At 38.7% G+C, this 27,362-nt stretch overlaps 1 protein-coding gene across 6 annotated transcripts in view; it reads left to right on the plus strand.

Annotated features, from left to right (window-relative positions):
• MPP7 (MAGUK p55 scaffold protein 7) overlaps positions 1–19,618 on the plus strand; it is a 147,415-nt gene extending 127,797 nt beyond the window's left edge. For all 6 annotated transcript variants that reach the window (XM_026796033.2, XM_026796029.2, XM_014270280.3 and 3 more), the window contains 6 exons: positions 4,041–4,211; positions 10,875–10,955; positions 12,778–12,871; positions 13,944–14,052; positions 14,923–15,066; positions 16,462–19,618. In XM_026796033.2, the coding sequence (XP_026651834.2) occupies positions 4,041–4,211; positions 10,875–10,955; positions 12,778–12,871; positions 13,944–14,052; positions 14,923–15,066; positions 16,462–16,641 (779 nt within the window). In that variant the 3' untranslated portion in view covers positions 16,642–19,618. The remainder of the gene's footprint in view (positions 1–4,040; positions 4,212–10,874; positions 10,956–12,777; positions 12,872–13,943; positions 14,053–14,922; positions 15,067–16,461) is intronic.
• Positions 19,619–27,362: the final 7,744 nt, after the last annotated feature.

Consider the following 27,362-nt stretch of genomic DNA (forward strand, 5'->3'; position numbering starts at 1 on the left):
CTTTTAACATATTGCGAGGCAGGCAGGTTCACACATTGTGTGTTTGGATTCTGTGTGAGGCCCCAGTGGATTTCTCTGTGTAAGTGTAAGGATGTTGTTCTGAGATGAAGAAATGTAGACTGCTAATGGTTAAAAGAATAATCAAACTTTTCTGCTAAGGTGTTTTTTTTTAGTTCTTAGAGATCTAAGTGATTTCTCTTTGCTTGTTGGGCCTTAAGTAAGTTTATTAGTAATGATTTTTTATTTCATATTGAGAAGTATAAGTTTTAAAGACATCAGTAGTTTGAGAACATTTGTTCTTAATATTTTCTTTCCAGAGCCTGCTCTTATTTCACCAAATCTGTTACATTCCAGCAGCAGTTTATGGGTTTGCATGTTCAGTAAGCTGCTAGATGTGTAGCTGTAACCAGTGAGCTGGTGCAAGCTTCTCAGTGTTCAGGAGATTATGTCACTTTAGTGATAGAATTTTCCCCTTTTATTTTATAGTCTGCATACTTGGCAACTAAGGTTAATCTCTGCTGATACCCATATTCCACAGACAGTGTAGCCTGCAGCTCCTTTCATATTCATCAAGGTTTATATTATCAAATATTCTAGGCAAGCAATGCATTTTCCTTTTGTTCTTTATAGAAATTTACTTTTAACATGAATAATTTTATAGAAACCTTTTCTGCTGCATATTAGAATTGGGTTTGGTTCTCTGAAGTAATCATGACTGTATTCTTAACGATGCTCTATTGATAATTTAAATATATGAATTATGTTTTCAAAACTGTAAAATATGCAAACATTAGTAGAATATCTTTTGCCTTTTCACAAATGTTTTAGTTCCTGCAAAGTACAATATTGTTTCAGTTCAGCTTAGTATTTTTGTGCAGTCATAGTTCCCATAACATAAAACATAAAATGCAATTACAAATGCAGACATTCAATAGGAAATATTTATTAGCATTTCTATAAAAGAGCTTCTAGGTCACATTAAAGTTAAGCCATACATGAGAGGACATATATGGCAGATGATGGGTGATGAAGATGCTTTCAGGAATGCAGCAACAGTATCATAGAAGTGTTGGATATATTTGAAACATCCTTCCTCTTGGAACTCTGTGTTTTCCTTGGGTTTGAATGCTATTTAAAGCAAACTTTGCTGAGATTCTGTGCAGGCTATTCAGATGGACTTTGAGGAACAGTTTAAAATTTAAACTTTCAAATTGAAAATAGTCATAAAGTGGTGAAGCAAACAGCATGCCACAAACTTTTAATAGTCAGTAGTTTTACAGAGCATCTTCACCAGCACACTACAGGAGAGGTCAGCCTTACTCTGGTTTCTATGTTTTCTTCACATTTGTTCTTTTTAATTAGTAGTGTTAAGATTAATTAGTAGTGTCTAAGTTCTTTTTGAACTTCTTGTTGAGCTTTCTTAATACACAGGACAATATTACTATTTTCATGTTACCAATGAGTTTCAGGGGCAGAAATATCAAATATTTTATTCAAGGAAATGCATGTTAGCAATGGAATCATATCACCTGAGTCTTTGTTATGTTTCCTGTGGAGCCTGTAAAAGTGACCAGGGACAAATCAGCCTGAAGACAGAGCTGAAAGATTTTCTCCTTTTTTCAAGGAGTGAAAGAAATTAAAATTCTTGAATAATCTATCACCTGATAGTTTGCTAATGAGATCTGAATAAATTGTTGGAGAAAAGAGGAACAAGTTACAAATGTTCTTACCAAAACCTAAAAGTGGGGATTGAATTCATAGGAAGATTTTGCAGAAAAAACACTTTTCCTAAAGATTGCACAGTTCACCATTTAAGTGTAGGTTGAGAAGATGTTCTAGTGGCATTTTGAGACAGATGATCAGCTGCATGGAGCTGTTATTAATTGTAAGGTCAACACCAAACTGGAATGGAGACCACTGGCATAGCTTCATTTGATCATTATTCTTACTTTTTTACCTTTTCCAGATACATGGATTCTTGATCTTGTAGCAAAGCTCTTAATTTTGTAAACCATTTAGTAGTCAATGGTGAAGAATTATTCTTTATTTTTTCTCTCTTTTTTGTTTTTCCATAAAATTATTATAAAGGAAAAAAAATGCAACAAACAGAATAATTTTCAGGGTTTGGGCAACATTTTTTGCTGGTGTTTGAGTTTTTTTAATCAGGAGCATTTTAGATGAGGCCTAAAGCACTGGAAACTTGTAACTCACTTCATGTGTCTGTAGTCTGTATTACTAAAGCTACTTTTAACCTTTCTTTATATAGCTGTCTGTACACTTAGGCATAGTTGTGATCAAGAGAACATCCTTGTGTCATGATGGACTTCCCCACAGGGCAGGCAAGATCTCCCAGGCCCTCTTGTGGGGGTGTCAGCTCTCCAATAAAGCATTTCTGTTTCTGACAGCATTCACTTCAATGTCAGCATTATTTCAATAATAAAATAACATAACCCAGTCTATTTCATTATGTTTTCATATCTCATATTTTCATATCTTTCTATGTCAGCCCACCTCCTACTTAGTCTGGACTATATTGTACTTCTTAAAAATATCATCTGCCCTTTCTGTGGGTGCTAGTTCTTCTCCTTTGTCATAGATTTTCAGTTTACTTATTGATATTTTGAATGTAAATGGGTTGACATCATGGTATTCTCAAAGAAATTTTTCTTCACCTTTTGTGTGTGTGCTTGTGTTGTAGATTCCCATAGGTATAGGGGTTCACATCAATTAACTAACTTGGTTAACATCCTCTTTGGTCCAGGTTCTATGTCAATTTATACTCAATGAAACTGTATGTGTGCAAAATTCTAAGCCTATAACTAAGCCTTGTAGCATTTATCTTCAGATCTCGTGCTAAATGTTTCCAGAACTGAATCTTGAACTTGCACAGTATTACCTTTGAAGAAGAAATTATAATATGACTACTTCTCAAATACCTAAACATAAGTGCTATTATAAGAATATGAAAACATTTTGCTGAAAATCTGGGGTCACCAATTACTGTCCCATGAAGTGTTCTGGGGAAAAACACCAACAACTTTTCCAGTATTTAAAGTATAGCTTGTGTTTTATTCTACTACCACCAGACAGTGAAATCAGCTTTGCAGTCTTCACAGTCTCCCCTGTACTTTCTTACAGAACAAAAGTGATGTTGTGGAGATACCAGTAAAATTTAATGTAATGCAATATAAAGGATTTATTTGAAAAACTCTAAGGTAGTCATTAGCAGAGGACGAAATTAGTTTTTAACATGTAGTGTAAAACAGGTTTTTGTGCTGTTCTGTTTGAAAATGCCAATGATTCTGTCCTTTGAGAGTACTTAAAAGCTATAGGAAATTTCAAGTCTTTTCTAGAAGGCACAATAGATATCACACAGTTGATGCAATTATAAATATAGATTAATAGCAATATTAACTTTTAATTTCATAATATGGGTACTGTATTGTCTAAGATGTTTCTAATGGTTTGTAATTTAACTATGAGTGCTTGGATTGACTATTAAATGTACTTAGGAAAGGTTTAATGCACTTTTTAAATATACTATCAGCATGGAGCTAAGCACAAGAGAATTGTTCCAGGAGTTAATTCTCATTAACCCTTTCTGCCACCAGATGTGTTTCTATCCTATGTTGTATTTGATGTCTGTGTGACATGGTGATTTAATAGATGTGCATTAGATATGGTATGAGACTCCAGCTTGCATGAGTTGCCTTGTGTATTTATATCAGTTTATAAGATACTCAAATTGTCTAAATAATTAAATATATTAACAATTTATTAACTATTTTTAATAGCAATTATATTTTGCAGTTTGTTGTTGCAAAGGTTCTGTTTTATTGGTAATCTTAATTTTGCAGTTTAAATAGGTACCTGATACAGTTTAAAAACATGGGAAATGTCATTATAATGACCTGGCCTATTAAACATATAATACACTTTTTATTCCATGCTCCAATCCTTGAATGTTTGGAGGAGACTGTTTTCAAATGTTTTAAGAAGACTTATTTTCTTACTTTGAAAAAACCCTGTTCTTACTGCAGCTGGTTTTAGAAGAAGCTTTCGTCTTAGCAGAAAAGATAAAAAAACAAACAAGTCCATGTATGAGTGCAAGAAGAGTGACCAGTATGATACAGCAGATATCCCAACCTATGAAGAAGTTGCAAAATATAGACGACAACCTAATGAGAAATACAGGCTTGTTGTTTTGGTTGGTAAGTTGTTTTCTTTATTTTTGACCTGGTAAAACAGAGACCTACTGATTAGCACAATGCTTACCAGAAAGTCATTTAGATTGGAAGGGATCTCAGGAGTTCACCTGGTCCAGCCTCCCACTGAGTGAGATCAGCACCAGGTTCTGAGCAGGTTGCTGATGGCAGCAGCTTTAGGAACCTGTATGCCCATCATGTCTTCCCTGTCTTATCTCACACCTCAGTAAAGAGGTGGTTTCCATCTTTTCAGTGAGTGTCAGAAGGGTGCTGGTGGGTCCCCCCAGGACATCTCTGCCCCAGGCCAGGCAAGCCCAGTTCCCTCAGTCTCTCTTGCAGGTCATGTGGTTCAGCTCCTGACCATCTTTGAGGCCCTCTGATGTCTTTGATCCAGTTTATCCAACAGTATTTCAGTGCAGGGCTTGTTGTGGACAGAGTATTCCTCACAAGGGACTGACAAGTGCTGAGTGAAGGGGAAGAATCATTCCCCTCTGTCCATGGGCCAGGCTCTTGCTGGTCCAGCCCAGTCTCCTGTTACCCTTCACTGCTGCCAGCGAGCGCTTTGTCCTCACCAAATTTCACTAAGTTCTGACAGCCTATGCCTGGAGCTCTCTGGATGGAAGCCCTGCCCTTGAGCAAGTCACTTGTATCACCCATGAGCAAGCTTTGTAAGGGCCCAGTCTGTGTCATTGGTATGGATGTGAAACAGAGTGTGTCCCAGGGAACTCCCCTTACAATGAGTCACAGAGCACAGACCAATAACCCCTTCCCTTTGAACGTGCTCCATTTTTCCACCTGTCTATAGCCCACCTTTCAAATCAGGGCAACAGGACATCTCAACTTGCATATAAGGATGCTTTAGGAGATTGTGTTCAGAGCTTTCCTAAACCAAGGGGAGATGACATTAAAATACAGCTACCATGGTTACAAGTCTGAATGTGGCAGTCAAGCTGTACTAAAACTCAAAAGAAGTATGTTGATATTCTACTCTTAGTGATCAATCAATATATCTTTGTGGGGAAAAAAACCCCAAAAGAACAGAATAAATACCTGAGGTCAATGAAGACAGACAGTGAAAGTGGAAAGAAACAAAACCGCCTACTGCATTAGAAAAAGTAAATGGACAACTGGTAAGAAAGGTGGATGCAGTGTGGACCTCTGTAGTCCAAGGATGAATGCAAACATAGCTTCAGAGGACTCAACATATTATTCTTAGTCAGCTTTCTGTTCTTCTGTTATCTGTCACTGCCATGGCTTCCTCACACCATTTATTGTATAGCCAAAATGCCTTGCTTCAGTATCCAAAAAAGAGAGAAAGTGCATTATCTTAACCTTTTCAAAGGTAACAATTGGAGTACCAATGAGTAATAAGTAACCATCACTAGGAGTGAGCAATGTCTCATTGATTATTGTTTCCTTGGCAGTAACACATAGGCTGGCTCTTCATTAGTAAAATTTCCTCCATTCTGAAAGCAGCAGAGCAGAGAAATATGACCCTCTATCAGGGACTGTTAGGAACTGTTGAGTAGCTGTGTTTTTATATAGCTCATATCCAAGGGAACATTAAATTGAGTTTTTAATAAACAGTTTTGTCACTCTCCAGCACTAAAAATCAGCCACCTACTAGTGTGATCACTGTGAGATTTTGGGTAATATACAACAAGTAATAACATGGTTGAGTTGATTTTACAGTTACATCAACAGAGTGTAGTGAAAAAGTGTGATAAGTAGACTTTTTATAACAAATTGCATATGTCTGATCTAAGGAATGCCTAGAGATTCCATTTGATTTTTGTTGTAATAAATCAAATGAAGAAAGAGTGCTTTTTCAGTAACAAAAGCAATTCAAAAATTTATTGCGGACTTCGGTAATTCTAATGTTTTTTCTCTGGATATTAAGAGCAGCTTAAGTCTGGCCAATACCATAAAAATGTCTTGGGCAAAATGTGGAAAAAACTAGCAGAGCTAAGCAATACAGGTATAGTAGAAGCAAACATATTTTAAAAGCTTTTTGTGTGCCAGTAGCAGCATTCCTTATAATACATGAACTATAATTGGTAGAGTAGTACTAGGAAAGAAAGGGAAATATAATTAATTTATAGCTGTAATTGGTGGAAGCACTAGATGTCTGTTGTGTTGAGCTAGGTCTAAATATATGATTTACTGTTTAAAAGGGGACATTTAGGTTTGGTTTTGCCTTCTTTTAGGGGGAGGGAATTTGACAACTTTAAAACAAATTTCACTTCATTTTGAATAGGTCTAGTCTAATTTAAAGAACATGAATTGCACACATAGTAATTTCAGTGCTCTGTTGTGTGTTACACACTACTCTCAGATTCAGCTCAATGTAGCAGTTTGTCAAGATTTTACCTTGCCTGCAAATCTAAGTTCATGAATAAAGCTCTGTAAATCCTAGGGGCTAATATGACATTATCTGAAGCAGTAATGATACAAATATTTTTGTATGCTTTTAATTGTTAGGATTGTGATGAGTCTGGTAAAAACAAAATTATCCAATATTATGTCATCAGTCTGTTTCTAGTAACTTACTGTTCCCAAGCTGCTAAGAAATCCTAAAGTCTTCCACCACAAATATTGCTTGCATCCTAAGCATTACATACCTCACAACCCAGACAAAGGTAGAATATTTTAATATGACTTGTATTATTTAGACACTAGAATTTTCATTTATATTAATGAGGGAAATACCCTGCTCACAAAGTCTTCTGCTCTGGTTAATTTTAAGGGCCAGAGTAGCATAAATTTTATTTCTTTAGAGTTAGAATGAATGGGCTACATGCAATAACTTTATCTGGCATAGTTTCAGCTAAGCCAGAGCTTTCTGAAGGGGCAGGACAAAGCAAAGTTGTCGGTAACAAGCCATGAGCACTTGTCCCCAGGAGCACACACTGTTCTGTGCATGCAGTGTGATCACTGGAGGTGTGCAGAGCCTTTCAGGTGCTGTGGTCCCCCATGGTGATGCTTCTGTCCTAAGTGGGCAGCGGTGGAAGCAAGGAACAGAGGCATGTAGCCATAAAGGAGAAGTTGTTACTGGTGTCTGATAGGATCAGAAAAGCCTCTGTCTCTGAATGGCGCTGCCAGTACTTCCCACAAAGATGTGCTTCTGGTCACTACTGCAAGGAAAAGGAATCTGGCACTGAAAAAGCTCTCTATTTGTTGTATTGCTTAGATTTTGTTTTTTTTAATCCATCACCTCTGGTTTTATCATGAAGGAGTTATGATGAGGCCAGGTCTATTTCAGAGCAAAGGAGGATGAAATGAAAGGGCCGTTTAACTCTCCACCTCTCCTGACTTAGCTTTAACATGTTCAGTAGTGGCTTGCAGAGTTTTAATTGATTTACAGCAGTAGTACAGGAAAATGGCCTACCATGGCCATGCTATTCCAGTCAACTAACTGAACAATGCAGAAAGAGACCTATGATTGTTATCTGCTTTAAAACTTCCTGATTGAAGGCATGGGAAGGTCAGCAAGGTTCAGGAACAATTACATAGGATGTAGCACAGTGCCTAGCCTTGCCCTTGAGAACACCAGTATGAACTCACTGATCCTGCTTCAGTGAGCAGCACATCTCAAACTACACTCCCACTGCTTGTTAAAATGTACAGAAACACAAAATAATGAGGTTCTCTTTTCCTACCACACTGAGCTGCAGTCTGACATGCATGTGCAGTCATTGCATTGTAGTGTTCTAGGAACTGAGCCACAGAGCCTCTCCCAGGGCAGGTCTCGTGCTGGGTTCTTGTGATCCCAGCAGGAATATTGTCATCTAACTCAGAAAATATTTTCTGAAGGACCACTCTCCCTTTCTTTTCTTTCCAGAAGTCTGTTAGGAGCTCATTATGTGTCTGTGGGTGTAGAATGGCTGGTTGGCTCAACCCTTCCAAGACCTAAACTTAGTTTTTTCAGTTTTCTTCAGATGTGCCTGAGTTGTACAAAATTTAGCGCAAGTTTTAATGATTGGTAGTTTAATTCTGCAGATGTCTCTCAATAAAGTGAGGTAGGCACTGCAGTCCACTTGTGCAGGATTTGACCATTAACATGACTTAGCATGCAACAGCAAGCAGCACAAATGTTCCTTTAAAAAAGTAAGCAAAATATCTCTAAATCAGTCAGGATAACTGTAAATATTGCTGCCTGGGGTGATTTATAGTAAACCAAAACTACACTACAGACATGGATCCTGGATGCCTTATATTTGAGTATAAGAATCAGGGATATCCTTTTAAATCCTGAACACTTTATTCTCTTTTTGAGTTCAAATTGTGTTCAGATTCATAACTATTAGAAACTGGCATCTTTCTCTGCTGCATGAAAACAAAAAGAATATTTAGAAGGAAACTGTATATTAACTTGGGAGAGATAGTATAAAAATCTATATAATGAATGGATGGCTTTGCTGAGCTGGAATCAGACTTCAATGTCCATATGCTACAGTTATGAGAACTCTGTGAAGACAGCACTGAAAAATAAGACTCTACACCTTTCAGTAGTTTAATTTAAAGATTATTTTAAAATGTTAATCTGGAAGGGGACACAATAGTAATGAAGTTGTGATCTGGAAACAGAGTTAAGCTGTTTCCAAAGCACGTGTTGCCGGAAGCGAAGCCGGGACTCGTTATATATGAATAGAGCTAAAAGCATGCTGTTGATTTGACAGCATGTAGACTAAGGAAATAATATTTGTGTGGATGTGATGGGAAATATTTTTTGCTTAAAAGTAATAGAATGATTTTTAAAAACTGAATTCCACTTGGTTTGGTTTACTTTGCTAGGATATAATAAGAGTTTTAATTACTTTTCCTATAAAAGTCCATATTTGCCTTAAAGAGCTAAACTCTTATAAAAAGGAAAAAAACTTAAATTATAACAAAAGTAATGCCATTATCTCCATAACACATTGCTGTCCTCTGCAGGAATGCACCAGTAGAGGCTGCTGTACACCATATTAAATAAACATTTATACATACTGATAGATTAATTTACAGGAAGGTCAGAGATGGAACTTGAAATGTAGTTGTGTGTTTAACTGATGTGAACACATAGAAACTTTAAATGTAGAAGCTCTGAGTCTACAGTAGAACCATAGTCTGGGGGTAGCAGCAAAGTAGCAAGCCCTTGCTTTTCATCATTATGTATTTCAACTCCAGACAGGGTGTAATATCATTTTTACAGATACCTGTTTCACAGATACATTTTTTCAGTACCTGAAGGTACTGAAGCATCGGTCTGTTTTTGGACTCTCACTAGTAAGTAGTGGTTACAACACTGTTTCATTGAAATGTTTATTAGGGTTTGAACATTTTTACAATGTTTAAAATATGTTTGTTAAGAAGCACTCCATATACACGTGTCCCTTTTACTAAATGTGCAGGAATTTTCCTTAAAACCACAGGTATTATCCTTGCATTATTTAGGCTATGGTTCCAATGACTCATTCTCCTTTGCCTTCTGCTGTTGATCTGGCTCTGTGGAAATGAAGGCTCTGCACTGTCAGAAATGTAAGAACATGCAGAGCTGAGCTCCCTTCACACACAGCAAGCACCATGGCCCTGTCACCACAGTGGGCAGGCAGGGCACGGAGGGCTCCTGGGGACAGGCAGCGAGTGCCTGTGGAGCCTTTGAGACCTCACGGGACGGAGTGCCCTCACAGAGACCGAAAGCACCACTGGAAAACAGCTAAGAATTAGGGACAACTCAAAAGCCAAGAGGAACATCTTGCTCTGTTGCTTCTAGTGCAGCGCTACTCAAGTGGAGGTGGAGGAGACAGGTCAAAAAAATTCCATGCACTCTTTGTTTCTTCCTGCCATCCTCTTTCCAAGAGTGGTCTCTCTTTGGCAGTCGCATGAAGAAGGAAACATTTGCTTTGGACCAGTTCAGACAGCAGGCAGGAGACAAGCACAGTTTAAAAGAAAATCAATAACAAAGAAAGAAACCCAAACATCCCAAATGGGTTGTGACCTGGCAAGTACTGCCCTTCCTTCCTCCCTCCATGCAGTGCCACCCTCACGCAGTCGAAAGGTGGATGGTGACAGCTACAGGCAGCCAGGAGCTGGGCAGTGTTCCTGCCTGCAGCAGGGGCTGCAAGGAGCCGTTCTCCCAGGGCATGGCAAGGTGGCAGCAATTGTCCCCAGGGGCATCTGGAGCAGGCGAGGGATGCAGCAGCAGGAGGGAGTGAGGCCATGCTGAAACACCGAGTGCAGAGACTTTGGGGGCACTTTACACATGACAGCTGGCGTCCTCTAGTCTGCAAGCTGGGGGTATTCTGGCAAAATAAACAGCCAGAACCAGTTTTTGTTCTGGATAGATGCATGTTGGCATGCAGGGGTTTGTAGCAGGGGTGAGATGGAGGGGGGTGCATGCTGAGGGTAATTGCTGCAGAAAAAGTCAGCGTTGCTGGCAACTTATTTTCCCTGATATTTCCTCAGTAATAAAGTCAGAACAGAATAACAGCTAACTGCATCCCCTGAAATTTGTCAGCTCTGTATATACTAGGAGAGGCTGGAACCATGGGTGTTTCCAAATCCCTGACTAAAAGGCAGTAATGTCACAGCTACAGGCTATGTAGCCTTACCTTGGAGCATACTTGCACCTGAAGAGACAAGAGACAACTGGCTGTTGGGAAACAGGACAATTTTTTTTTCTTTCAGGTCCTGTAGGGGTTGGACTGAATGAACTTAAAAGGAAATTGCTAATCAGTGACACGCAGCACTACGGGGTAACAGTGCCACGTAAGTAAAAATGCACTCCTATTCTCTAATGATATAATTGCATTATTAGCCTTTATTATTGTATTACCTTTAAGGTACTTGTAAGTTTAGGTCTCTAAATGCATGCTTGGCATCCAAATTGCTTTTCTTATTTTTAAAAGTGCTGCTGCAGTTCTGCATTAAATAGCATTGATTTAACTGATAGAGCTTTTTGGCTTAGAGGTATTGCAGTACACTTTCAGTAGAAGTTTAGCATGATTGATGTCAGTGAGGTTTAGTAAATGAAACTCAGCTGAAGAACACCCTGGATTTGGCTGTAAAGCACTGAAATGTACTCTGTTACCAAGGCTTGCATTCAGCAAACTGGCCTTTATCTGTTAGGCTGAAAAATGAAGATTGATTATAAACAGTTTTATCCAGTGAATAAATTAATGAAATCCCTTTTATTAGCTTTAGAAGAGATGATCTGGGGAAGTTTTTTCCTCTTTCCTGTTTCTGACCAAGTAGTGTGATTTTTATAAAATTGAGTAACATTGTGTTTTATCAACTTCTACAATTCTTTACTGGATTTTCTTTAATATGAAGAACTCAACAGTTTTAGACTTTGATTTCTTGGTTTGCTTTCTACTTGTACCTTCTATAGGGAATCTTCACAAATATGGCTCCAACATTATGACTTTGGGAGATTCTCTCTCAGGTTTTTTGCAAGTGCAGATATTCTGTGAAGTGTATATATATGTATGAATGAATTTCCCAAGTAGAAAAATTAATGCATTTAGTTTGGCAAATCATTTCTTTTGCATATATTTGCTTCAACTGGATATTGAAAGCAACAATAACAAAAAATCTAGATGTTCCCAAAATATTTAATACATTGAAGTATATGCAATCATTTGCCCAAAAATACTTCTCTAAAAGTTGACAGTATTCATCAAGCTACCTTCTCTCCTTTCTCTTCCAAATTTGTGGTTATAAGTTAAAACAAACATGTAAAGGAATCCCTCTCCCTGAAATTCAGTAAGTCAGGACTTGGAGGGAGAATGAAGTTCCTGTCTTGGAAATGTTCCTCATTGTGTCAGCCTAAAAGGAGTGATAGATCAAATGGCATTTAAGTCTCTGTTGCTGCAAGCAGGTTTTGTATGTCCATATGTGGTGAAGAATGCATGATGCTGTAATATTCAACTTGTTCAAAACAGGATGTTTTAATGGGTTCATTAATCATAAATGACAACCCCTCAAATATTATAAGCAAAACCCTTATACCTACTTGGGGGAGAGTAAGAAGTGCAAATAATACAAGGCTATTGAAAGAAAATGGAATTCCTATTTTTAGTCACAGGATAAAGAAAAGCACTAAAACATAAAGTTCACACCCTATTTTTTTATTGTCATGCTTCACATACCATGGCTACAAGAGTTGTTAATGAACATAACATTTTATAAATCAGGATGGTGTGCTTTGTTTCCCTTTATGGTCTCCTATGCTAATAAGTTTAACAAGAGGCAAGGCTGGGGTAATTGTTATGGACTGCCGTTCCTTTTATTATTCAGCTGTCCTCATTTTATTGGATTTTTCCACTAGTTAATAAAAAATGATAATCTGATACTTGTCCAATAGTTTTTTTCCGGATTTTCCTGCATGCATTTAAAACTCAATCCTGTCATGTGCTTGTGTGCTGCCTACTAGATCCAGAGCAGCCTTATGTGCTTCAGAAGTGAGGGAAGTGCTATGCTTAGTATTGCAGAAAGAGTCTGTGCTTTTCAGCTTTTCCTGAACTGGTTTGCATTATATTGTTTTGTGCATATTTTCCTTTTTTTTTTTTTTTATATGATGAAACTGCAGACACTACCCGTCCAAGGAGAAGCCAAGAAAGTGATGGTGTCGAATACATTTTCATTTCCAAGCACTTGTTTGAGACAGATGTACAGAATAACAAGTATGTTGAAGAGATTTTTAACTAGAACTGCAGTTAAAACAATGGTTTATTATAAAATGGGGCTGGTTGTTATTTTAGATAATAAGTCAAAGTGGATATAAGTTGCAGTGATTTGAAGATGTGTTGAAATTACATGTTGTTATATAAGCAGCTGGGGAAAAATATGGAATATGTGTAAACACAAGAGTTTCTAAGCTTACAAGTAGTTTCAGTACCTAAGCTCCTCAAGGAGACACTGAAATTATAGGTGCTTGGGATAGGGGAGCATTCTTTTAATAGAGCATCTTCTGTCATAGCACTAAAGCACTGCAGCTCTAGGGAAGGGGGCTGTGGAAGTGCTGCAGACGTGCCTGAGTCAATGTTTGCATAGTTCTGCTCTCTTTCAGGCCAGGCACTTCCTCTGCTTTTGAATTTAGAGATCTACAGTGAAGGCCCTGCCTGTACACCCTCCAGAAAATAAACTAAAATGAAGAGACAATGGTAGCTTCGCGCTCTCCAGCAGCCTGTAAAATTCTGTAGCTTGAAATTCTGCCCCAGTTTCAGAGGGCAAAAGTGTATTAGACACAAAGCTGTGGGTTTTATTGAAACTTCAAACTGTGCTTTGCTTTTCTGGCAAATAGTGCTGGTACTTTTATAGCAAATAACCAGCCGCCTTGGTTCCACCAGCACCGTCATCACTCCTCCTCTTCTGAGACAGAGAATTTGGATATTCTGTAGTGTGCAATGGAATTTCAGTAGTTTCTATTGTTTAGCTTATCCACTCTTTTATTGCATTGCATTAGTTCAGAAAAAGAGGTGATGGAAAACATTAGTGGGCTGTTGGACTACAGTGTTTTTTTCTCTTTAACTGTAATACAAGCAGGTGTTACTGATTTGAAAGCAGTAAAGTAGAAGATTTCTTAAAATTGACATGCTGAAGTACTTGACAGCATTTCCTTTATAAAACACGGTAGAACTCTCATGTAAAGTAAAATATTTTTGCTTCTGAATTAAATCTTATAAAGCATACTGCTAAGCTTTTTTTTCTGGAGAAAATGGAAATTATTTCAGTTGTTTTTACCTTCTGCCACAGGTTTATCGAGTATGGCGAGTATAAGAACAACTACTATGGAACAAGTTTAGACTCTGTTCGGTCAGTTCTAGCTAAAAACAAAGTTTGTTTGTTGGATGTGCAGCCTCATGTAAGTAAGCATGTCTTCTGTACTCTTGTACTTCCCCATATTGCATATTGGAATCCTGGTAAAAAATATTTCTCAAAAGGTGTGCTTTATCCCGCACTGAATGACTGTTGAGTGGCTTTTCTTGCTAGCTTTAGCTAAGCAAGGCTCTCTGAAAAGAGATAAATATACAGCCAGTAAATAAAGGAATTGGAAGCCCTGCATCATAATACTTAAGATTTAATTACAGAATGCTCCTATATTTCCATTTATCTTTCTGTTAGTTTGGGCAACAGATTGTCTCTGAAACTGTAATTTCAGAATAGTTTTGAGTTATCACCAAGTCCAGCAATTCTCTCTCACATGTTTCACTAGGCTGTTCATGCCAAGGGTTTCCGTGCAGGATGGACATGAGTCAAGGAACACACTAAATGTGATGTTGGCTGGATAATTGCTAAGAGTATTCCTCTCTAAACCATTTTTTTGTTCATTGACCTTGTCTTTCAACCCCGCTGAACAGCTCCACTGGGAATTTTGTTGCTCCTAATAACCACAGTGCTTCTAGGAGCTGGACTAGTTTGTTTAAACCCAGCCAGAGCATCTCTTCTCCAAAGGTGGCCAGTGTATGGTTGAACTTTCTCTCCTCCACTAAATACCTGCTCTTCTCCTCCATCCTCTCACTGCCAGTGGCACTGGAGAAAGAGTTTTCTTAGCTTTCTGAAAATTCTCCTTAGATGAATCAATGCTGGTCAGCAGAGCAGGATGGCAGTAAATGAAAAATAACTGCCTAGAAATGCTTTATGGGTTTATTATGGTCAATAGGGAGTTTCTTTTATTACAGTAAATTCCATTGTGCAAAATAAACTAATTAATTAAAATCTTTCCTCTTCCCAGACAGTGAAACACTTGCGGACATATGAGTTTAAACCATTTGTTATATTTATAAAACCTCCATCACTTGACCGTTTGAGAGAAACCAGAAAAAATGCCAAGATTATTTCAAGTAAAGATGATAAGGGAACTGCAAAACCCTTTACTGTAAGTATAATTAGACATGGTAAATCAGGAGAACTTGTCAGGAGTTTTTTTGTAGCAGTTTACCTTGAAAATAAAGATGATCTCTGGTTCTTATTGACAGCACTTGTCAGAGCTTACATGAGCATCTTGCTGTTTCTTAACCTCTCTCACATTGCACATTTACTGTGGTGTTTTCATTGTTTGATGTGCTCATGGGTATTCACAGTTTCCATGCTCCTCTGACTTTATGTCAATAAAGAACCCCCACAGTGCAAGCATATCTTTATAAGAGATAATGCTGTGGATTTCCTTTAAAAAAATTGTACCTGGGCTTAGATGCTTCTGTTCAAATAAAAGGGGAGAATTTGTTTGTTTTGTCAACTGTATTAAGGGGTCTAAATTTAGAGGAAAATTTAAATATAAAGAACCAATTGAAAAATTAAATGGTCCTTTAATAAAAAGCCCATATTTGTGGATAAGAGAAATACAGGGTTTTTAAAATGTTATAGAAAAATGGAACATTGTAAGAAAGAAGAGATATCTAAGCATGGAAAAAATGCTGGTTTTTGTGAATAGTCAGAAAAAAAATAGCATTACCCAATATTAACGTACTTGCTTCCTTGTAATATAATGAAATCATATTTTAATTGAATCTACAGCAAAGTTGGTCATCATTAGATTGTTTATCTGTATTTACAGTGTGTGTCATTTTTCCTCATTCAGGTGTCACTTAAGATTTTTTAGGTTTTGTTTCCAAATGAGTCACAGATATAGTCACAGACTGTATCTGTGTAAAATGTGCATTTCGAATAGTTTGGAAATTACATTCTGTAAGAAACCTTGGTTTGTGGTATATAAAAAGTAAGAGGAGTTTGTTCTTAAGAGCAACCTTCAGGCCATTGTTTAGTTAGGACAGGTTTCATCTCTCAAAGTCATTTAAACAAATTACTAAGATTTGTTTCCTCCCCAAACATGACACCCACTAAGCCAGATCGAACAAGGCATGGAATGATTACTCCTACCAAGCTCTTAAAAGGGCTGTGCTGTAAGTGCTAATAGCAAGCTGAGATTAACATAATGAAACTTTAAATGTATGATCAAAGTAAACAGCTAGAAACATTTTCCGCTGGTGCTGCTAAAAGAAAATGTCTCCATAATTACGGTGCAGTGACTAATTGTGTCACTACAAAGGCAGAGATGAAAGAATTGCCCGTTAAGCTGAGTCAACTCATCAGAATACTCTCTGAGATCACTTGTAATGGTAATCTCTATTTTTTTTTTTTTAATTAGAGGTAAGTTTCCATCTCCTGATGAGATAAGAAATAAGCAATTATATCATGTTTAATATGGAAAGTGTTTGTGCAGGGTTGTTATGGACTGGCTGTGCACTGATCGTTATTGCACTGCTCTTACTAGGAAGAAGATTTTCACGAAATGATTAAATCTGCCCACGTGATGGAGAGCCAGTATGGCCACCTTTTTGACAAGGTGATAGTCAACGATGACCTTGCTACAGCTTACAGTGAGCTTAAAACAACTTTTGACAGACTGGAGACCGAGACCTTCTGGGTTCCTGTCAGCTGGCTACACTCATAGCAACGTTTTAGGCAGACAAAACCTCTGCTGTTGTATCAACATCTAAACTTTGGGCATGGTTAAGCTTTTACTTGATGGCTACTTTCTTGGGAGGAGGGATTTCAGCTCTTCTGAGCAGCAGGTATACTCTTCATGCACTTGGAACTGGTCTTGTTTTCCTGGGTCTTTAATTCTGCTGCCCACGGTTTGGGGCAGAACAGTCAGATTAAACCAGAGATTTACTGTGCTCCGTAAAGTGAGCTAATACTAGTGTAGCAAAACTGCCAAACACCTCTTTATCATCATCTGTGTGTCTCCAAGGTGAGTGTTTTTAACACAGAGCTTGCAGAAGATACAAATTGATGCTGGAGATCAGCACTTCAGTGGTTTTAAGCATAACTGTTCCCATACAAGAGCACATCAGCACTTGGAAGTTATTGCCCTTTCAGTGTTTGAGAGAACTGAAACAGGCAAAAGAGACCAACATTTTTATGAGGAAGACACCATAGTTTTAATTATGTATCAATGTGTTTTTACTTTTCTAGATGTGAACCTTGTCTTACATGTACAGACTGATTTAAATATTCTTTTGCAATTAACATAATCATGGAAAGAAAGATGTGTTCAGTGAAACACTCAGCTGTGAGCATGCATGGATTGAAAGTATTTTCAGGCATGCTCTGTGGCAAAACAAAGAAAAGTCATGGGAATAATTATTTAAATAGGAAAAAATGTGGGTTAGTGTGTATATAACTTCAAAGTCTTTGGGATTAAACTTCTGTAAAATCAGTGGCAAAGTGATGTGAATAGCAACAAAGTAGAGAATAATTTTTCCCCCTTTAAATTGGTTTAAAATATTTTTGGCACACTTTAGAACAATTTTCCCATCAGAAATTTTCAAACAATGAAGAAACCTTGGACATCTGAGAAACAGTTGAAAGAGATCAATTCTTTTATTGTTGAGTATGTACTGATACTTTTTAGTAGAGTGACATGTATTTTGTCTCCACTCAAAAATAAATTAATGCTGTACAGTTCACTGTAAAAAACATCCTTGTCACTGGAAACAAGACAGTTGGAAACCCCATTTTAAGATTTGATGTGTCAGTGTTAAGCAAATGTATATTAGAGGAATGTATTTTTAATATAGATAATTTGGTATTTTTCTTTATTTACTACTGATATGCAGGAAATGAGTACAGATGTAAAGACCAAGTAACACCTGTGTGTTGTGTTGTGAATATGTCTTGTAAGTACAGAATGTCTATAGGAACTTGCTGACTTTAGATCATCCCATCTGTGGCATTCAAACAGGAAACCATTATTTCATGTTAATCTGTAAAGAGAATATAGCGCTCTTGTTTAAAGAAAAAAGAATTTAGTGAAACTTTATATATTTATGAAAGGGTTGAAAAGGGATGTTAAGTTTTTAAATTTCTTGTCAATGTGATCATTTATTAAAGAGATTACTAGTCTGTAATTTGAAACAGTCTCTGTAAATGGAGCTCAACATTCCATGTAAATATTTTATTTCAGTTCATATGCTGATAAAGCCATGAGGTTTTGCAGTTTTATTCTAAATGTGTATTTAATGTGTGGGCCATTGCATTTGGCTTAGAGTCTTATAAAACAAATGAAATACAAGAAACAACAGCAGAATCCCTGGGAGTCTGGAAAAGTTTATGCAAGAATTACAGATGTACTGAGTCCCAGTATGAGCAGATGCTCTGCTTGAACAGCTCTACTGTAACTTCTGTCAAATTTCACCATTTTCCTGGTGGACTTAAACTTTTTTTGTAACATAAATAGGAATTTGTTGATTAAATTAATTGCATAGAGATTATCTTAGTTGAGAAAACATGTTCTATTTTTTTTTTAAATCACTGAAAATCAAACTATTTTTCAGGGGATATGGAATTCAGCAGGTCAGTTTGCCTTTTTCTTTGAGATGCCAAGTGACTTCATCATATCTAGAAATGGAGAGGACCCTTGGCATCTCTCAGGATGTGGCCATTTCCAACAGGAGGGACTTTAGTCCTCACTAAAACACTATTGGCATTGCTCCTAACTCAGGCTGTCTTGGAACATTGGGGTACAGTCAACGCTTGCATAAGGGACCTGCTTTTCTCTTTGTGAAGTAGATGCTAGAATAATCTGCAAACTCCTTGGCAGGGACAGTTCTGGCTGTCCTGCAGGCTGTTTTTCCTGTCTTTTTGAAGCTGATTTATTTCCCATTCCTGGGTCAGTGTGGTCTGGGAGGATCTGGAGCACAGCTCAGCTGTCCTGGGCAGCTCCCAGAGCCACCGACCCTCTGATCCCAGCACATCCTGGCAGGAGGCTCCCACAGCCATGGCTGCCTGCCCCCTCTGAGCCAGGAGCCAGTTCCTGAATGGGAACACCTGCAGAAGAAAGGGAATCTCGAAAACATAGAGCCAACCAGCAGAGTAAAACGTGCACAGTCTGTGACGAGTCAGAAACGGTTTTAATTACATTACTAAATTGCTCTTTAAAAATCAACGTTATTGCATTATTTAGCTTCAAAAGCTAAAAATTAAAGCCCTCCATGAGGCAGGCAGAGATGACAGTAGGTTTAGGCAGAAAAAATATCTTAGTCAAACAGTTTCAACAGGACAGGAGCCTGCTTACCATGATGGATCCTGAGCTGTGCTGAACTGTTCTGGGATACCAAGGGGAACAGGGGGGTGGATTGTTCCTTTGACTTAAGAATTTGGGAATGAAGACAACTAAACATGTTTCCAATATTCCACATATTCAAGTTGTGCTGTGTGGGTTTTTAGAGAAATGTATGTTTTGACAGTCAAGTCCAGATGTTTTTATTGTGTTCTAGCTGTTTGCTGTAGTAAACAAAGGGTAGTGTTTTTTAATATTGTACCAAACTCTATACTTGAATTCACCATCAGGTCCTTGGTTGATGTCTTACCTGAAATCTGATCTTACCTTCTTATGCAAAACAATAAATTATTGATATACCACTAAAGGTGATTTTTTTTCTTTGTTGAAAATTGCTCCATAACATATCATAGACTCATAGAATGGTTTGTGTGGGAAGGGACCTCAAAGATCACCTTGTTCCAACACCCCTGGCATTGTCAGGAACACTTTCACTAGACCAGGTCACTCAAGCCCCATCCAACCTGGCCTTGAACACTGCCAGGGATGGGGCATCCACGACATCTCTGGACAACCTGTTTCACTGTCTTACCTCCCTCACAGTAACAAATTTCTTCCTAATACCTAATCTAAACCCACCATCCTTCAGTTTAAGGCCATTTCTCCTTGTTGTATTGCTACATTGACTTGTAAAAGTCCCTCTCCAGCTCTCTTGTAGCACCTTTAGGTACTGGAAGGTGCTGTAAGGTCTCCTCAGTGCTTTCTCTTCTCCAGGATGAACAAAATTACTTCAAAAGGTGAAATGCCTGAATAGTAATTTATTTCATGGGACTCTATTAACTTTAATGCTCCAATTATCTTAAATGGAAAAACAAAGCACCCCAGAACAAGGATAACAACTCTTAGTGTTTCATTTCCATTGCCAAACTCTTCTTCAGAACCAATGTTTATCATTTCCTGTAGCCCACCCATAATAAACCATTTTCTTTCTGAGGGGAAAAGCTTACATCAGTGGGTCAAACTGAAATACCAGCTTGTCTGGGCTTGCAGAGTCTCAGAGTGTTATCCAGGTTGTTGGCTCGGAGTGTTTCAAAAAACACATAAACTTCTAGGCCACGCACAAGTCCCATGGGAAGTTGTGCTCATTTGTAGGACTCAAAGAAAGTAATGCTTGAACTCAGTTACTTTTTGCATTGTGTTATACCTTTTCCAGGAAAAAAAATGAAGTAGCCTAACACATACTAGGATTAGAGAGAAGGCTTTTAAAGCACCTTCTGTTTTGTTTCAGTGCACTGTTCTGCATTTCCCACATGTACTTCTGTTCAGGTTTTTACTGCGTGCAGAGAATTTTTTCTTCGATAAACCTCATATTTAGCTTTTGTGAGATTGTTTCAAAGGATGAATAGTTTCTTCAGAGGTTTGAAATTGAACTTGATCTAGTTTATTTTTGCTACTGCTCTCTCTATAGTCATTTCCCCACAGGATGAAGAGTTTTCTGTATATCAGTGCTTGAAGTGATTTGTACTTGAAATTTGCCCTAGATCCTTCTGCTCTCAGAGTCATTATGTATTTATCATATATTACCATGATTAATGTATGATACCAAGCATTCAACAGAAAAATGTCTGAACACAAAATTAAAGGGAGACTGTAGGTGTATTTGTTGTCTAAGAATTCTAGTGCTAGATAACAGTTAAAGGTTTCAGCAGAAAAACACACAAGAACATTTGGAAACAGTTAAAGTCTGATCTTAAATTTTGTGTTATGTTAAATGGCAGTACAAATGAGAGACTTTGGAGTTCTAGACAGCTGGAGACTTTTCCCCTCTTGATATCTGTGTCTGAAATACAAGTTGGATATTTGGAAGACTCTGTGGAATGATTTTACATCTCTATTGTAAAATAGTATGGTATTTTCTGTAGCTGAAATCCAACATTTGAACAAAGAGGGTAAATATGCGTGATTATTGAGACTCTGTTTTGTTTCTGTTTCAGTTGTACACTTATATCTCTTTAAACCAATTTTTGAGGACTCAGTGGCAGAAGCTGTCAGCTACACATTTCAATATGTGGAGAAAAATATCCTCAGAATTTCCAAGAGGGTTCAAATGGCTCAAACAGTATCTGAAAATTTGTTGATAAGAAATAGAGAAAATTAGGTCACAATTTCTTTTGTAATTAGATTTTTTTTTCAGTAGCTATATTAATATTCAGAACTTGAATATGCTAAAAAAACCCAGAAGGCATCCAATAATTTTAAAATGAAATTTAGATTTGTGTTTTAACAAAGATATTACAAACTTTCTATAGGATTATACACAGGCTCATAAAAATTTGGGTATGTGTTTTAAAGGGAGGGTCTGTGGGTATGGCAGAGATGAACCAAGAATGTTACAAATGCAAATACTGCCCTGAAAATGCATCTTGGGTTTCATAAACCACTGAACAGGAGGTCAGAGACCTGGCTGCAAATGTGCTGCGGTTTCTGTTCCTTCCTTGGTAAATACAAATAAGCACCAGTAAATCTTCATTGGTAAACAAAGCTAAAATTGTCCAAATTATGGAGCTGAAATGTAGTATTCAGAAGGAGGGGTACTCTAGGTCCTGGTGGCCAAAATGCTGCTTTACTTCTAAAGTCATTAACTTTTGCAACAAGAGTACAGCAATCACAGCTTTAACTCAAAATTACCAAACTGCAAGTCATTGGCAATTTCATTCTTTGATTTCCTCTTCACCCTTGCACAGTTTCAATTTAGTAATCCAGTTATATAAGGAGGGGGAAAGGGACAATTAACCGATCTTGAAAAGCAGACATCAAAAATTTGATACAAGGACATTTATTACCTCCTTCCCAGTGGACACAGGGGTGGTGTGTTCCTGAAGCAGAAGTGAAGAGCTAGTGTTTTTTCCAGATGGAGAACCCCTGAGCAGTGTTTTGTCCCATGAAAATAGACCTGCTCTGAGAGGTCCCTTTGGCCTGTTTAATGCATGAGAGCAGCGTGTGGTAAAAAAGACCAGGAGCAGTTGTAAATTTGATGCAGCCAGTGTTGGCTTCAGGGGTTCTTGTTTAAGGCAATGGCCATTGGCGTCAGTCCTTGTTCTCTGTGGGACCTGTGGATGTTTCCTGGTGTGTCCTCTCCCTTTTCTAGACTTCCATTACTGGCTTGTTTTTAAGCAACTACAATTCCCTAAGATTGGTCTAAACCTCGGGCAGTGGGAGTAGTCATGTTTGGCAATCAAGGCTGACGTTCATGGTGGGGCAGTTGCCCAGATGTGAGCATGGGTTGAGGCCACTCCAGAGAGCTTTGCCTGCCCTGGATGGTTTATACTGCCCCCTAAATGTACTTTGATGCAGCATCTGGAGCCCTACTCTCAAAACCAGGCTGGACTGTGTTAGTCACCAAATGAACATGGAACAAAGACATGGTCCCAGACTCAAAGGAGCTCACTAAAAGAAGTGGGAGAGATGACAGAGCAGTGGGAAGGAGATGCACTGGAAACAGCTCTTCCTACCAGCTGGCACAGAGGCAGTGCTGGCCTGAGGGGGCTGTCAGATCCAGGATTCCGCATCTCCTCACAGGAGGATCAGTGCTGGAGTTCCCGGGCTGGGCTTCACCCATGCTGGGCAGTGCCCAGGCACAGCTGAGGGCTCACAAACGCCTGACTCTGGCAGCCCAGCAGCCAGCCTGACTGCAGGAGGGAATCAGCCGTGTGCATGAGCTGTGTCTGTCCTTCCTGCAGAGCCAGGACAGCAGCGCTGCTCTTGGCCCATTTCCCTGCCTGGTGCCAGTGGAGGCAGGAATGCTCCAATTCCTCTGTGCACTCCTGGCCACTACTGACTGTAAGGCACAAAAGGAGTTTTCTTGTTTGGTTGTGTTTTTTTCATTGTTGTTGAAAACTGGCTTGAAAGCTTTGTTATTATTGGTGTTATCTGGACAGTATGAAGGAGCAGCCTCTCTTATAGCCCCTGCTGGGTTATTATTCCAGATGTTTTTCTTTACACAGCTGTTAAGCAGGAAGTAGAACCAAAACCAAAGATTGATTTGAACCATTGTTTTGTCAAAAACCAGAACTGAACCTGAATTATTGTCTTCTCTTGACTTCATTGAATTCAGATCATCATTGGCCACAGCTGGATTCAACCCCAGCTCAAACCACACTGAAAAAAGCATTGAGCCTGACCACACTTTTGAGTAGGTGAGATTTTGAAGGCCAAGAGCCTGCATCTTGTCATGAGTGCAGCTGATGTTACCTTCAAGCCAACAGCAGCTTTTACTGAGTGCACATGTGTGCACGTGTACATATTGTTATGTATTTATCAAGCGCTTTAGTGTACACCAGTTTATTTTAATGAAAAGTGCAGGTTTATATTGCATAATTGGAAGATTAAGGGCAGGCCAAAGAAAGAACTTTACTTATAGAATACCAAAGTTTTAGCAAATAGCTGTATAGTTTTACTCCAGCAGGACTCAGTCATCCCAGGAAACTCAGAATTTTACATTTCATATATATTGGTTTGCCCCTATTTTCTGAAAGTCAAAAGAACTTGATTGAATGCAGACTACAAACTTGTTCACTACAAACCTAGTTAAACATGAAATCTTGTGGGATTAGCTTAATTGTTCCTTAAATAAAAAAGCTACTTTGTACACTGACTACGATTTTCTGCTTGCCAGATACAGAAACATGAACCTGTCCAGAGACACAGGGATTTGTCTGCGTAGGAGTATCCCTGGGCCAACTGTCTTGCCTTTTGTGCGATATTGTGGTGTAAAACATCACTCCACTGGTTTCATTTTACAGAAAATAGTCTCTGTGGTGGTGCCCTGTGGGAACTGAAGGATCAAATTCTATTTTCCCCTCACAAATCCAGCTCCATTCATGCCCCGCTCCTGACACGGCGCTCCCCGTGAGCGAGCGTCAGCCAGCGCGTGGGCTCGGGGGAGGCCGCGGCATGGTAGGGCAGATGCAGGGAAGCTGCTCCAAGCAAAGCAGGAGGTGCCACTCTTTGCCACGGGAGAGGCTGCCATAGGTAACACCATGGTGTTTGAAACAAGGGATGGTATCCCTGATAAGATTACACAGTGACTAAGTAAATGGGGGAAATATTTTATTATTCAAATTTTAATTTTCAGAGGATTATGTGACACTTCTGATTTACAGATATTGTTACTTTGACTGCAAAGTCTTCTGTTTTTCTTTGGCTTCCCTACTGCCTCCTTGAAAGCAGGGGCTGCTGTAATTAAAGACTTTATTTGTTATATAAATGTAACCATAAAACATGTGGAGTTCCTATCTTCCAGAGCTACCAGACCAAGCAAATAAAGACAAAATTTCTGCAAGTGTTCTCAAGTGACCTATTCTGTTTAATCTCGTTTCCTTTCTTCCTAACCAGTCTTCTCAAAAACCTCTCCATGTCAGGGGCCAATAGTTTAACAAAGGGAATGTGAAGCAGAAAGGAGAGGCTGGCCAGGAACCACTGGAAGGGAGAAGCTGGGACACTGCTGGACTCTGAACACTGGAAAGTCTCCAAGTCTGCACAAAAATGAGCAATCTATGGGTGAAAACAGCATGGGAAGGTGATTTGAGCAACAGGGTGTCATTCACTCCCTCTTCACTACCAGAAGGAGCCATCACCACCCCTGGGTCTCACTTCCCCACATTTAGCAGGGAGCTGTTGTGTTATCCCTGTGTCAGGTAACAAATTCCAGTGTGTAGTCCTTGACCACCTCATGGCAGACTCTGCACGTGCTTCCCCTTCATGGTGTCACTGAATGTAGCTCTTGAATTTGTGATTTCCAGAAATCATCTTCTGAAAGTGGTATTAAAAGCTGCCTACACTTGAGAGTCTGCTGGAGTCCAGCAGGTGTGGGTGCAGTGTCTGTGTTGCTGACAAGGTGGTTGCACTTTTAATCCTGAGTCTCCTTCATGTTTACCTACTTTGTACCAGAGGGGTGGTGGTGGCTGGTGTTAACTCTTCTGCCACTGGCAGAATGTGGTGCCTTTATACATTTGGTGTTTGTTATTGCCCCTGCAATCACATTTAAGTGCCCCCAGTGAGACACTCATGCTCAGATTTTCTGCAGGAACTTCTGGGTCACTCGCAGTACACTAATTTGTCTGTCACAAAGTGTAAGTGGAAGACACAAGAGGCCAGATTCCAAATCTGAGTGAGCTCTGCAGGGAGCCAGTGCTACTGCTCTGCTCCCCTCTCAGCTCCACTTACAGCAGTGGTAACTTGGCTTGGGCTCATGAGCGTCAGGTAAAATCCTTATGGGTCCTCATGGTTCCAGTGCTCAGGATTGATGATTCTTTCTTTTAGCATCTTGTGAATAACTTAGAATTTTTCATGCTAATGCAACTCCCTCTCTTCCTGGTAAATTGCCTCATTTTGTGCTATTGGAAAGTGCTTAGTCTGGATTGCTTCACTGTGAGTACCTAATGGCTGCTGCTGCTTTCTCTATCATGTGCTTGGGACAAGGGTGAAATATCAGCGGAGAGCTGACACCACTTCAATCCCTAAAGGAGTGATAGTAGGAACTCCTCCTGTAGTTAGCCTCAGATGACTTTCATCTGTACCACTTGAGCACACAGAATTGTTCCTGCAGTTTAACAGCGTGGCACAGATGAGATGGCAGGGGATGAGCACAATAAACATGCAGTGCTAGTGAAGTTACAAAAGTTTCATTTTTACTTTAACAGTATCAGAGTTTTACCTCTTGTCCTTCCATGCCTGGGAAATCAGGAATGCCTTTGCTCTCAAGACCTTGTAATCTAATGCCAGGTCTTGCTGACTTTTACAGTTGAACCTTAGTGCCTCATTTCATGTGTGGTCCCTTTGACTTCTGTAACACTCCTCACAATGGGGTTGGCAGCTCTTACCCTGGAATCAAGCTGATTACTTCTCTGGGCTCAGGGTCTGGCTTTGAGATAAGATGCAATCAGGAAAGATGATAAATATTTCAGCAAGTAATCAAATGTGTGAGAGCTGTCTGGTTATTATCTTTGGATTAGTATCTGAGATTAGTATCTGGGAGCAAACTTCAATACAAATGCATCAGAGCTCCATCAAACGTGGTCGTAAATACATGTGGCTGACAAATCTATTGACTTTTTGTCTGAATTATTTAATGGAAATTGTGGGACTCCATTAGATGGCCCTGCCCTTTGCTGCTCAGCTGTCCTTTTAGCATTTCATTTCTTTTACACCTACAGTGTAGTCATGATAAATCTTCTACATGTTTTTAAGTCATTTCCCAAGTGCTTTCAAAATGGAGGCAGCAATTCATTGCTGTTACTTAAGGCAATTATTACTGAAATCTACAAAAGAGTGTTTTGGAATAATTAACCTTAGTTAACCTTAAACCCTGAAAGATTTTCTAGTGTTGCTCAGCAGCCTGTAAGCTGCCAGTTGTATGTTTGTACATTCAGAGCTGTCTGATAAACCCTGTGGAGTGAGCTCTGTCTGCTTTACTGATTTCAGCTCACACAAAGGCACAGCACTGTACAGCTCAACTTGTAAATGGCGTATCTTGGGGGTTTTTGTTATTATATTTCTGTGTAATACTTTCCAAACCCTACTTTATTGTATCTTGCAGTTAAAAAACCACCTGGATATTCCTTTTCAATTCTTTTTTTTTTTTTTTTGGACTATCTCTAAGCCCTTAGCCTTGCATGTTTTTGTAATGTGTAAGACAGACTCAGAGGCTTCAGAAGACTTGTGCAGCTGGTAGCTTTTTGATGATTTCATTTCACAACTCTTTGGAAATAAATATGGGTACTAGTGAGAACAATGAGTAAAATGTCAGTGGTACAAAATATAAGTGATCTGTTCTAGAAAAATACAAACACTTCTGTCAGTTCAATCATACCTGTGGATCATTCTGCTTTAGCAGAGTATAAAAAGTAAAGTCGGATGGATGTATGGTAAGGACACAAATGTTTTGATCCAAGGAAACATCATAAATTCTTTATACTAGAACTTTTAGTGAATGTTTTAAAGACTAAAATGGGAATGGGGATATGTCCAGGTGTCCTTTGAACCTTGAAAGATGATTAAAGTGAACAGTATAAAGCTGAAATTACACTACTGACATACATAGAGATAAATGC

This window comes from Zonotrichia albicollis, chromosome 1 (assembly GCF_047830755.1).
Source record: "Zonotrichia albicollis isolate bZonAlb1 chromosome 1, bZonAlb1.hap1, whole genome shotgun sequence".
In the NCBI taxonomy this organism is placed as follows: domain Eukaryota; kingdom Metazoa; phylum Chordata; class Aves; order Passeriformes; family Passerellidae; genus Zonotrichia; species Zonotrichia albicollis.